Genomic DNA, 14,031 nt, shown 5'->3' with positions numbered 1-14,031 from the left:
CCTTGATGACAGTTCTACAGTCTCCAGCAGAGGCCCAGGCTTTTAGCATAGATGTTAAAGCTCTCATTTCTGGACTGCACCATTGTAAGATTGTGCCCTCCCCGGCACTTGATATACATTGATTGGTAGGTTACACTATACAGTGCATTCGGAAAGTATTCAGACCATTCCCCTTTTCCACATTTTGGTAAGTTACAGGCGTATTCTAAAATGGATTAAATCGTTTTTTTCTTATCCATCTACACACAGTACCCCATAATGACAAAGCGAAACAGGTTTTTAGAAGTTTTTGCAAATGTATAAATAAAATAAAAACACCTTAATTTACATAAGTATTTAGACCTTTGCTATGACACTCAAAATTGAGCTCTGGTGCATCCTGTTTGCGTTGATCATCCTTGATGTTTCTTGATTGGAGTCCACCTGTGGTGAATTCAATTGATTGGACATGATTTTGAAATGCACTCACTTCTACATAAGGTCCCACAATTGACATTACATGTCAGAACAAAAACCAAGCCATGAGGTCGAAGGAATTGTCCGTAGAGCTCAGACAAGATTGTGTCGCTGCACAAATCTGGAGAGGGTACCAGAAAATGTCTGCAACATTGAAGGTCCCCAAGTACACAGTGGCCTCCATCATTCTTTAATGGAAGAAGATTGGAACCACCAAGACTCTTCCTAGAGCTGGCCGCCCAGGCCAAACTGAGCAATCGGGGGAGGAGACCAAGAACCGATGGTCACTCTAACATAGCTCCAGAGTTCTGCTGTGGAGATGGGAGAACCTTCCAGAAGGAAAACCAACCATCTCTTGCAGCACTCCCCTCATACTTTCCGAATGCACAGTATTTAGATACTTAAACTGCCTGAGACACCTTTGCTATTTGTCTCTGTACTCAATAAATGGTGAAAAACTATTAATGATGGTGTACTTTGTTCAAATGTATATGCATGAAACGTATATTATGGAAAACATGTCCCACACTCCGTCATAGTTAGTAGAACAATGAATGGATTGGCCAGATTTTGGCACATCAGCTTTTAGAAGGTTAATAGGAAAGCTAATCATTCAAACCACCTAAATATACTCGCGTTCACTGAGCAAACATTTTCCCAACTGCTTTTTCTACAGTCCTGCACACTAACATTCTCCATATCTTAAATTCCAATGCATCCAACATTTATGCATGCCTACCATGGTATTTGGCAGCTGCTATTTGAGAACTCATCTGTGTATTGCAAGTTATGCCTTACAATGTAGGCTATGCCATATGTAGTGGCTAATATTCCTATGCAGCTGTTTTAACTCCAGCTTACATGACACACACACACATTTTTATTTGTGTTTATAAGAAAAGTATATGATTGATTGTTTTCAAGCCTGCTGCTAGTTACTTGAAATGAAACGCCAAAACATGATTAACATTTTTTATTCACTGACAGATTGCTAATGAAACACAAATTGACATTTACAGTAGTTGGCTAGGCCTGGCAAACTGTAACATTGGCTAGCTTTCAATATATTGGCTAAGTGGTCAACAGAGTTACCTCTAAAGTGCATTTCTATATTTGAAGTGCACTCAAACAGATATTTACTTATAGCCTGCTATATCTGATCCTCTTCATCAGACAGCAGCTTGCGTTCTCACGACGGGCTGTGTTTACATCGTAGATAGAAGTAGGACATTTTGCTTCCTTCATCATGAGGAGTATGGAGGATGTATGGAAGTTCTGGTTGGTTCCAAGTTTAGCAGTTTGACATTTATCTCGGCAGACCCTATTGAAATCTACCTTTTTGAGTGCAATAATTAGTGTCAAACTTTTATAGTCATAAGAATCTTTCACTGTCACACATACAAAAAATTAGCTCATTCAACTTCACATTTTTCGGCTTCGGCCCACCACCTAATTGTCGAGCCAAACTGTCCCATAAATAAACTCGGCAACAAAAGAAACGTCCCTTTTTCAGGACCCTGTCTTTCAAAGATCATTTGTAAAAATCCAAATAACTTCAGCTCTTCATTGTAAAGGGTTTAAACACTGTTTCCCATGCTTGTTCAATGAACCATAAACAATTAATCAACATGCACCCGTGGAACGGTCGTTAAGACACTAACAGCTTACAGACGGTAGGGAATTAAGGTCACAGTTATGAAAACTTAGGACACTAAAGAGGCCTTTCTACTGACTCTGAAAAACACCAAAAGAAAGATGCCCAGGATCCCTGCTCATCTGCGTGAATGTGCATTAGGCATGCTGTAAGGAGGCATGAGGACTGCAGATGTGGCCAGGGCAATAAATTGCAATGTCCGTACTGTGAGACGTCTAAGACAGCGCTACAGTGAGGCAGGACGGACAGCTGATCGTCCTCGCCGTGGCAGACCACATCTAACACCTGTACAGGATCAGTACATCCGAACATCACACCTGCGGGACAGGTACAGGATGGCAACAACAGCTGCCCGAGTTACACCAGGAACGCATAATCCCTTCAGTGCTCAGACTTTCCGCAATAGGCTGAGAGAGGCTGGACTGAGGGCTTGTAGGCCTGTTGTAAGGCAGACATCACCGGCAACAACGTCCCTTATGGGCACAAACACACCGTCGCTGGACCAGACGGGACTGACAAAAAGTGCTCTTCACTGACGAGTTTCGGTTTTGTCTCATCCGAGGGTGATGATAAACGCGAATCCGACCGTCGACGGAATGAGTGTTACACCGAGGCCTGTACTCTGGAGCGGGATCGATGTGGAGGGTCCGTCATGGTCTGGGGTGATGTGTCACAGCGTCATCGGACTGAGCTTGTCATTGCCTGCAATCTCAACGCTGTGCGTTTACAGGGAAGACATCCTCCTCCCTCCATGTGGTACCCTTCCTGCAGGCTCATCCTGACATGACCCTCCAGCATGACAATGGCCCCAGCCATACTGCTCGTTCTGTGCGTGATTTCCTGCAAGACAGGAATGTCAGTGTTCTGCCATGGCCGGCGAAGAACCCGGATCTCAATCCCATTTGAGGATGTCTGTAGAACTTGTTTCGTTTGTCTCAGTTGTTGAATCTTATGTTCATACAAATATTTACACATGTTAACCTCTCTGGGCCAGTGGGACGTTTGCGTCCCACCCTAGTCAACAGCCAGTTGAATCGCGTGGCGCGAAATACAAATACCTCAAATGCTATAACTTCAATTTCTCAAACATATTACTATTTTACACCATTTTAAGATAAGACTCTCGTTAATCTAACCACTTTGTCCGATTTCAAAAAGGCTTTACAGCGAAAACAAAACATTAGATGCCAAAAATAATCACACAGCCATTTTCAAAGCAAGCATATATGTCACAAAAACCAAAACCACAGCTAAATGCAGCACTAACCTTTGATGATCTTCATCAGATGACACTCCTAGGACATTATGTTATACAATACATGCATGTTTTGTTCAATCAAGTTCATATTTATATCAAAAAACAGCTTTTTACATTAGCATGTGATGTTCAGAACTAGCATACCCACCGAACACTTCCGGTGAATTTACTAAATTACTCACGATAAACGTTGACAAAATACATGACAATTATTTTAAGAATTATAGATACAGAACTCCTTTATGCAATCGCTATGTCAGATTTTAAAATAGCTTTTCAGCGAAAGCACATTTTGCAATATTCTGAGTACATAGCTCGGCCATCACAGGGTAGCTAATTTGACACCAACCAAGTTTGGGGCTCACTAAACTCAGAATTACTGTTAGAAAAATTGTATTAACTTTGCTGTTCTTCGTCAGAATGCACTCCCAGGACTTCTACTTCAACAACAAATGTTGTTTTGGTTCCAAATAATCCATAGTTCTATCCAAATACCAACGTTTTGTTCGTGCGTTCAGGTCACTAGCCGAAGGGTAACGCGCGAGCGCATTTCGTGACAAAAAATGTCAAAATATTCCATTACCTTACTTAGAAGCATGTCAAACGCTGTTTAAAATCAATTTTTATGCTATTTTTCTCGTAAATAGCGATAATATTCCAACCGGACAACGTTGTATTCATTCAAAGACTGAAAGAAAAAAAATGGAGAAGTCTCGTGAACGCGCATCTGTCTCACTGTCCCCAGGCTGACCACTTACAAACTCTGCTGCTGTACTTTGCCCAGAGACAGGAGACACGTCATTCCGCTTTCTGAACGCTTTAGAGAGCCAATGGAAGCCTTAGAAAGTGTCACGTTACAGCACAGATGCTGTATTTTCGATAGAGATGCAACAGAAGGACAACAAATTGTCAGACAGGGCACTTCCTGTATGGAATCTTCTCAGGTTTTGGCCTGCCATATGAGTTATGTTATACACAGACTCCATTCAAACAGTTTTAGAAACTTTTGTGTTTTCTATCCAAATATACTAATTATATGCATATTCTCATTTCTGGGAAAGAGTAGTAACCAGTTTAAATCGGGTAAGTTTTTTTTATTCGGCCGTGAAAATACTGCCCCCTAGCACCAACGGGTTAAGCGTAGTTGACAGTGAGAGGACGTTTCTTTTTTTGCTGAGTTTAGTTGGCAAGAGAGCAGAAACATACTGTCATCCAGATGTTTTTTTTTTCCAGAAGTTCTGTTTGGAGGATTCCCACCCTGCTTGTTCGCTCCTGATTTAGTGAATCCTCCAACTGGGATTTGGAAAATATTAAAATGACTTGTTACTGTAGTGCAATGTTATCTATAATTCTATGATCCCAGCTACACTTAGTTTTCAGTTTGAATCGATCCCAGTGTTGCTGAATAGAACAATTGCACTGCATTGGCGGTTTCGGCACTGAAGAGACTTTCCAATTGCATTTCTAACCCGTGCAGCCCAGGGCATGACTTTGGCCATGTCCCAAATGTTACGCTATTCCCTATCTAGTGCACTACTCTATGGGCCCTGGTCAAAGTTAGTGTACTGTGAAGGCAATAGGGAGCCGTTTGGGATGCAACCACTTGTCCTTGACTCTGACCCCTGTCCCCTCGAACGTAGTGACACCATCTGTGACCTGGGTGGAGTGGATGAGCTGGCCAACTACGGGGAGTATTCGGGAGCGCCCAGCGAGCAACAGACCTACGACTACGCCAAGACCATCCTCTCACTTATGACCAGAGAGAAGCACCATGAAGGTGGGCACTTGCTCAGCTTCCCCTACCCCAATTATAACCGTAACCATTAGTAGGAAAGTGCAGAACGGACCCAAGATCAACGTCTAGTGGCAACTTCACCCTACACCTGCGAACTCGCCAGGGTTGCCCACTTGCAGCTCAGAAATCAACGTTGGCATAGTCAGCCCAAATGTAATATGCGCTATATCATAAAAAACAATGCATGTAGAAGAAAAAACTCCCACAGACTGCATTGCTCCTGTACTGCCTCTATTCCAACATTTTGATCTGAGGTTGATCTTCTTAATTCATTTATTAATCTTCATCAATAAATGTGGAGCAATATGTGTTGACCTTTTGTGTGTTTTTTACTAGTTACACTTAAATTACTTTTGGACACAGACGAATTCCATTGGTTAGGACTACTTAACTCCGTGCACCACTAAGTTCTATCACATGCTCAATGTGATAGTGTGTTACCGCATTGTCAAACTAGATAATGTTTGTTGTTACGTGAAGTCTCAGCATTAATACTAACACATTTCTATCTTTGCCTTGCCAGGGAAAGTGCTCATCATCGGAGGAAGCATCGCTAACTTCACAAACGTGGCGGCCACGTTCAAAGTAAGGCGCCCAAACACGGTCTTCCCCTAGTGCTGTGTTATTGATAGGGCCAGACATAATCTGAGTGCAGAATGTGCGTTAGTCCCTTGAATGTCATTTGTAATGGAAAATATTTTCATTGGCCTTGTCTAAATACCTCTACTCGCATTCTAAATAGTATGATATGTTAAATGTCTAACATTGAGTGCTTTAAATGCCAGGATGTCATACTCTATATATACCAAAGTATGTGGACGCCCCTTCAAATTTGTGGATTATGCTATTTCAGCCACACCTGTTGCTGACAGGTATATAAAATAAAGCACACAGTCATGCAATCTCCATAAACAAACATTGGCAGTAGAATGGCCTTACTGAAGACCTCAGTGACTTTCAACGTGGTGTCATAGGATGCCACCTTTCCAACAAGTCAGGTCATCAAATTTCTGCCCTGCTTCAGCTTCCCCGGTCAACTAAGTGCTGTTGTTGTGAAGTGGGAATGTCTAGGAGCAACAACTGCTCAGCCGCGAAGTGGTAGGCCGCACAAGCTCACAGAACGGAACCGCCGAGTGCTGAAAATTGCCTGTCCTCGGTTGCAACACTCACTACTGAGTTCCAAATTGCCTCTAGAAGCAACGTCAGCACAAGAGCTTCATGAAATGGGTTTCCATGGCCGAGCAGCCACACACAAGCCTAAGATTACCAAGCATCGTCTGGAGTAGTGTAAAGCTTGCCATCATTGGGCTCTGGAGCAGTGGAAACGTGTTCTCTGGACTAATGAATCACGCTTCACCATCTGGCAGTGCTACAGACTGGGTTTGTCGGATACCAGGAGAACGCTACCTGCCCGAATGCACAGTGCCAACTGTAAAGTTTGGTGGAGGAGGAATAATGGTCTGAGCCTGTTTTTCATGGTTCGGGCTAGGCCCCTTAAGATTTCCCTTCACTGGAATTAACGTTACAGCATACAATGACATTCTAGACTATGTGCTTCCAACTTTGTGGTTACAGTTTGGGGAAGGTGCTTTCCTTTTTCAGCATGACAATGCCCCTGTGCGCTAAGCGAGGTCCATACAGAAATGTTTTTTGGAGATCGGTGTGGAAGATTTTGATTGGTCTGTACAGAGCCCTGAACTCATCCCCACCCGGTGAGCCAAGCCTAATTGCCCAACATCAGTGCCTGACCTCACTAATGCTCTTGTGGCTGAATGGAAGCAAGTCTAAGCCGCAATGTTCGAACATCTAGTTCAGTAGAAAACCTTCCCAGAAGTGTGGAGGCTGTTATAGCAGCAAAGGGGGGACCAATTCCATATTAATGCCCATAATTTTGGAATGAGATGTTCGACAAGCAGGTGTCCACGTACTTTTTGTCATGTAGTGTACACATTTAGACTTCATCTAGCATTTGCTGCATACTCTATTGAGGAAGAGGTGCATCTTTTCAGACCCATTTGTGATAAGAGGCTGTAGCAAAATGAACGAATGTCGGGAAACGACGCGTTTGAGCATTAGATGACGCTTTCTTAGTATGGGTGAGCCTAGTATGTTTATTTGTTGCTGAATGCATACTTTTATATTAAACAGTACTTTCTAAATGAGATATATGTATGATTAGTACACAGTACGTTTTAAAAATTAGTAGGCAAGATTGATTTTCGGACACACTCTATTTGGATACACATGAGCTGATGCCTAGTCTTCCTGGCAAAATTCTAACATTTAGAACCTATTCAATCAAACCAAATAATGCCACTAAACATGATATAACATGCTGCAGTTTCATATATGAAAATTATGTATGTAATTATATAAATTCCATAAGGACAGATTTAGAAAAGCCACCCTGCAGATTTTGTCCAGCCCTAGCCATTGTGCCTGCCATTAATCCCATGCTTTGAACAAGGCATGTCTATCCATACATTTTACCATGCTGTGCTCTCCTTTGTCCACCACTAGGGCATCGTCAGGGCTATCAAAGACTACCAGGGACCCCTGAAGGAGAACGGAGTCACCATCTTTGTGCGTCGTGGCGGCCCCAACTACCAGGAGGGCCTGAGAGTGATGGGAGAAGTAGGTGAGTCCAGGCTGCACATTCACTTCAGCTAGTTGGCTACATTCCTATTCTCTACCCTACTTCCCGAAGTGTGCACTTGTATCAAGCCAATGCTTTGAAATGCATGAGGTGGAGTGAAAGAGTGCACAGTTGTGGAGAAGGAAAGATAATTGAAGCATGGCAATTGTCCCACTCCTCCCTTCAGCCAACGTTTACTCCAATTCTCTGATCTGAGACGACTGTCCAGGACTGCATCCCGGATGAGTGCTATTTGGGACAGACCTTAGTTTCTGCCATATTGCTTTCAACTGAGTGGCACCATCGCTTCAACTATCAGATGTGTTAAATTTAGGGGGAGTAATTAAGTAATGTAGAAGTGTGGCCAGATAACCCTACTACTGGTCATACAGTGCCTTCAGAAAGTAATCACACTCCTTGGCTTTATCCACATTTTATTGTTAGTCTTTAATTTAAAATGGATTCAATGTATATTTTTGGTCACTGGCCTACACACAATACCCCATAATGTACGAGTGTAATTGTTTTTATGAATTGTCTACAAATTCATAAAAAATGATTTATCTGATATGTTTTGAGTAAGTATTCAACCCCTTTGTCATGGCAATGCTAAATAAGTTCAGGAGTAAAAATGTGCTTAACCTCTCTTAGGTAGGGGGCAGTATTTTCACGGCCGGACGGAAAACGTACCCAGATTAAACGGCCTACTACACTGGCCCAGGAACTAGAATATGCATATTAGTAGTAGATTTGGATAGAAAACACTCTGAAGTTTCTAAAACTGAATGATGTCTGTGAGTATAACCGAACTCGTATGGCAGGCCAAAACCTGAGAAAAATCTAACCAGGAAGTGGGAAATCTGGTGCTTGTAGTCCTTTCAAGTCATTGCCTATCGAACACAGTGACTTAGGGTTCATTTTGCACTTCCTAAGGCTTCCACTAGATGTCAACAGTCTTTAGAAAGTTGTTTGAGGCGTCCATGATGAACAGAGAGCGAACAGAGGAAGTTGGAAGTTGTTGACTCAGGGGAGAAAAAAAAAGATAGGTGTACTATTGTAAAGTGGTTGTTCCACTGGATATCATAAGGTGAATGCACCAATTTGTAAGTCGCTCTGGATAAGAGCGTCTGCTAAATGACGTAAATGTAAAGCACATGAGTTCATTGGCGCGCGTTCACATGAGGGGTAGCTGTGTTCCAAAACGTTTTTCAAGACACTGGAATCGTCCGGTTGGAATATTATTGAAGTTCTAAGTTATAAAGGCCCTAAAGATTGATGCTATACAACGTTTGACATGTTTGAACGAACGTAAATATAATTTTTTTTGACTTTTCGTCGTGACATTTTGGCCGCGCTTCCTACACTTGTTGTTTGCGCGTTCAGTAAACTACTCCAAGGAGCTATTTGGACATAAATGATGGACTTTATCAAACAAAACAACATTTATTGTGGACCTGGGATTCCTGGAAGTGCCTTCTGATGAAGATCATCAAAGGTTAGTGAATATTTCTAATGCTATTTATGATTTTAGATGACTCCAAAATGGCGGGTATCTATATTGCTTGATGTCTTTTCCTGAGCGCAGTACTCAGATTATTGCAAAGTTTGCTTTCCCCGTGAAGCTTTTTTGAAATCTGTCACAGCGGTTGCATAAAGGAGATGTTCATCTATAATTCTTTGAATAACAGTTTAATATTTGATCAACGTTTATGAGTATTTTTGTAAATTGTTGTGCTTATTCACTGGCAGTATTGGATGCAAAATATTTTCTGAACATCACGCGGCAATGTAAAATGCTGTTTTTGGATATAAATATGAACTTGATCGAACAAAAAATGCATGTATTGTGTAACATGATGTCCAAGGAGTGTCATCTGATGAAGATCGTCAAAGGTTAGTGCATAATTGTAGCTGGTTTTCTGGTTTTTGTGACGCCTGTCCTTGCTAGGAAAATGGCTGTGGTTTTTCTTGTGTTGGAACTGTCCTAACATAATCTAACTTTATGCTTCCACCGTAAAGCCTTTTTGAAATCGGACAATGTGGTTACATTAAGGAGACGTGTATCTTTAAAATGGTGTAAAATAGTCGTGTGTTTGAGAACTTTGAATTATGACATTTTGTGGTTTTGAATTTGGCGCTCTGATTTTTCACTGGCTGTTGAATAGTGTGAACCGTGGGTGGGACGCTAGTGTCCCACCTCCCCAAGAGAGGTTAACAAGTTACATAATAAGCTGCATGGACTCTGTGTGCAATAATACTGTATAACATGAATTTTGAATGACTACCTCAACTCTGTACACCACACACAATTAGCTGTCAGGTCCAGGAAATGTCAAACACAGATTCAACCGCAAACACCAGGGACGTTTTATTGTTAAATGGGTAAAAATAAAAAAAAGTAGACTTTGAATATCCCTTTGAGCATGGTGAAGTTATTAATTACTCTGGATGGTGTGTCATTACACCCAGTCACTACAAAGTTAGTCGTCCTTCCAAACGTTGCCGGACATGAAGGAAATCGCTCAGGGATTTCACTAGCAGGCCAATGGTGACTTTCAAATAGTTTAATGGCTGTGATAGGAAAAAACTGAGGATGGATCAACAACATTGTAGTTACTCCACAATACTAACCCAATTGACAGAGTGAAAAGCAGGAAGCCTGTGCAGAATAAAAATATACCAAAACATGCATCCTGTTTGCAACAAGGTGCTAAAGTAATATTGCAAAAAAAGATGTACTAAAACATAACGACCATCTTTGGCACTAAGATCATTTTGAGTCCATTGGTAGACAATGAAAAAGATTTTTATGTTTTTGGGAAATTCACACCTGGAGATTTGATCAATAGGTTTCCTTCTTATTGTACAGTTCAGGATAATCAAAATATTTGTTAACCATGTCAATTTTTTCCCCCACAGGGAAGACCACCGGTATCCCCATCTATGTTTTCGGCACAGAGACCCACATGACAGCCATTGTCGGCATGGCGCTAGGTCACCAGCCAATCCCCAACCAGCCTCCAGTAGCCGCCCACACGGCCAACTTCCTGCTCAACTCCAGCACCAACGCCGCTGTACGTTTTGTGTTCATTGTAGAGCTGACCCCAATTAGTCGACAGGTCGATTGTTTGGTCGATAGCTTTTCGGTCGACCAAGATTTATTTATTTTTTTGTTTGTTTTTGGTCAAGCAGTGGAGTGTATGAATGCACGCACGTATGTATGCCAGCCAGCCAATCAAAAGTTTGGACACACACTCAATCAAGGGTTTTTCTTTATTTTGACTATTTTCTACTTTGTGGAATAATAGTGACGACATGAACACTATGAAATAACACATATGGAATCATGTAGTAACCAAGGAAGTGTTAAACTAATACATTCTTCAAAGTAGCCACCCTTTGCCTTGAAGACAGCTTTGCACACTCTTGGCATTCTTGCAACCAGCTTTCATGGGGTAGTCATCTGAAATCCATTTAAATTAACAGGTGTGCCTTGCTAAAAGTTAATTTGTGGAATTTATTTCCTCCTTATTGTGTTTGAGCTAATCAGTTGTTGTGACAAGGTAGGGGTGGTATACAGAAGAGAGCCATGTAAGTCCATATTATGGCAAGAACAGCTAAAACAAGCAAAGTGAAACGACAGTCCATTAATTTTAGACATGGTCAGTCAATCTGGAACATTTTAAGAACTATGAAAGTTTTTTTCAAGTGAAGTCGCAAAAACCATCAAGCGCTATGTTGAAACTGGCTCATGAGGACCGCCACAGGAATGGAAGACCCAGAGTTACCTCTGCTGCAGAGGATAAGTTCATTGGAGTTACCAGCCTCAGAAATTACAGCCCAAATAAATGCTTCAGAGTTCAAGTAACAGACATATTTCAATAGCAACTGTTCAGAGGAGACTGCGTGAATCAGGCATTCATGTTCAAATTGCTGCAAAGAAACCACTACTAAAGGACACCAATAAGAAGAAGAGGCTTGCTTGGGCCAAGAAACACGAGCAATGGACATTAGACCGGTGGAAATCTGTCCTTTGGTCTGATGTCCAAATTTGATAACTTTGTGAGACGCAGAGTAGGTGAACGGATGATCTCCGCATATGTGGTTCCCACCGTGAAGCAGGGAGGTGGTGGTGTGGGGGTGCTTTTCTGGTGACGCTGTCTGTGATTTATTTAGAATTCAAGGCACACTAAACCAGCATGGCTACCACAGCATTCTGCAGCAATACGCCATGCCATCTAGTTTGCGCTTAGTCCCACTATCATTTGTTTTTCAACAGGACAATGACCCAGCACACCTCTAGGCTGTTTAAGGGCTATTTGACCAAAGAGAGTGATGGAGTGCTGCATCAAATGAGCTGGCCTCCACAGTCACCCGACCTCAACCCAATTGAGATGGTTTGGGATGAGTTGGACCGCAGAGTGAAGGAAAAGCAGCCAACAAGTGCTCAGCATATGTGGGGACTCATTCAAGACTGTTGGAAAAGCATTCCCGGTGAAGCTGGTTGAGAGAATGCCAAGCGTGTGCAAAGCTGTCATCAAGGCAAAGGGTGGGTACTTTGAAGAATCTCAGATATAAAATGTATTGTGATTTGTTGCACACTTTTTTTTTTTTTTTTGGTTAATACATGATTACATGTTATTTCTGATGTCTTCACTGTTATTCTACAATGTAGAACATAGTACAAATAACGAAAAACCCTTGAATGAGTTGGTGTCCAAACTTTTGACTGGTACTGTGTGTGTGTGTATATATCTTAAATTATCATGAATTTAATAATATAATCTTGAACCCCATGACATGACCACGGAAGTATGACTTAGGGTGACGTCACTTTCACAGGGTATTCACTGAATTGAAAAGGTTTTGGCCCCACCCTGACTACTGCAGCTCATAGGATAACATTTTATGCCAGCACTTCAGACAGAGTCTGAATTTCCTGGCATGTAGTCTGACCTCTCAAAACTTTTATTGACCCTAACAATTTGACGACCTAGCTAGTACTGCTGTTATTTCCACCATCAGCTACATTCAACATGGGAATGATGACCCTCATAACTTCTAGCAGCCTCAAATCCAGATACTACTTCAAAATTAACAACTCCCACATCAAACTCCCTCTCATCATTCTCTCCCTTCTAGACTTTAGTGTTCACTTGTATATTTGAGTGTCTATATACCCCTGTAATTACTATTCAGGAAGCCCACATCGCCCTCTCATCACTGTCTCTCTTCTTTTAGACCCCAGCATCTACCAGGACAGCCTCCTTCTCTGAGCCCAGAGCAGCCAACGATGCCACGTCAGCTAAGAAGCCCAAAGCGGGCGTACCAGCAGGTAACGAGTGCTAACCACGCCACCCTGCCCTCACCAATTTGTACTGGTTTCCCTGGCACAGATTAAACCCAGTCTCCATTGAGGATGCTTTTAAATGCAGGACTAGGCTTAATCTGTGTCAGGGGAAACCTATCCTTAAAGCGCTAGTTTACAACAAAACAAACATATGTCATGTGTAGCTCCTCAGAGGTTCAGTAAGAAAAGGGACAACTTGGGGACAGTTTAGACTCCCTACACTTCATAATAATTAAGGCACATTGTAGCTAAATGTAGCAAGATGTTTTGCAACGGAAACCATTTAAATCACGTAGTAGAGCATTTGGAGTAAACAATTGACATTGCAAAATGTTTTGCTACAGTGTGCATTGTGCACTAATGAATATGAATGACCCTGTTCTCAAACACACCACCCTCTGTCTTTGTCTGCTTCTTCACCTCTGCCATCCCACTTTCCCTTTTCTCTCACCATCTACACCAACCACCCAGCACAGTTTGACATTTTAAATGTTTTCTGTTTTTGCCCCTCATTTCGATGTGTAATCAACCTGTCTTTTCATGCTCAAATCTTATAAGCCGCTTCTTATTGTCCATGGCTGTGGCCTGTGAAGGAGGAATTCACAGGAGACTGCTACGGTAAGTGCAGGTGTAACCCTACACGACTAGCTCGCCCATCCTGCTCCCCCCTCTCCTTGGGTTTGCACCTGTCTTGCCCCACACTTCCCCAATTTAGAGGTGTGTGTGTGTTGCTTTCACGCCTATGTTCTGCATTGGCATTCTAGAACTCACACTGTCTAGGCCTAGGGAATGGTCTAAATGGGTAAGTTCCTTGGGTTTCGTATTGTTTGTGTTTAATCCCTTTTTTAAGTAGATGTTTAGTTAATTGAGCTCTATATTCGTC

The 14,031-nt window shown here is 42.0% G+C and overlaps 1 protein-coding gene across 4 annotated transcripts in view; it reads left to right on the top strand.

Annotated features, from left to right (window-relative positions):
• The window catches only part of LOC115201007 (ATP-citrate synthase), a 110,636-nt gene that overhangs the window by 28,608 nt on the left and 67,997 nt on the right, over positions 1 to 14,031 (top strand). For 3 of the 4 annotated variants that reach the window (XM_029764193.1, XM_029764192.1, XM_029764194.1), the window contains exons 9-14: positions 5,009 to 5,145; positions 5,687 to 5,748; positions 7,684 to 7,801; positions 10,718 to 10,872; positions 13,040 to 13,133; positions 13,707 to 13,766. In XM_029764193.1, coding sequence (XP_029620053.1) covers positions 5,009 to 5,145; positions 5,687 to 5,748; positions 7,684 to 7,801; positions 10,718 to 10,872; positions 13,040 to 13,133; positions 13,707 to 13,766 — 626 coding nt within the window. The remainder of the gene's footprint in view (positions 1 to 5,008; positions 5,146 to 5,686; positions 5,749 to 7,683; positions 7,802 to 10,717; positions 10,873 to 13,039; positions 13,134 to 13,706; positions 13,767 to 14,031) is intronic. The other variant, XM_029764195.1, reaches the window with a different exon arrangement.

This window comes from Salmo trutta, chromosome 10 (genome assembly GCF_901001165.1).
Source record: "Salmo trutta chromosome 10, fSalTru1.1, whole genome shotgun sequence".
Lineage (NCBI taxonomy): Eukaryota > Metazoa > Chordata > Actinopteri > Salmoniformes > Salmonidae > Salmo > Salmo trutta.
The sequence above is the reverse complement of the archived record's forward strand: the minus strand, read 5'-3'. Positions and strand labels throughout refer to the sequence as shown.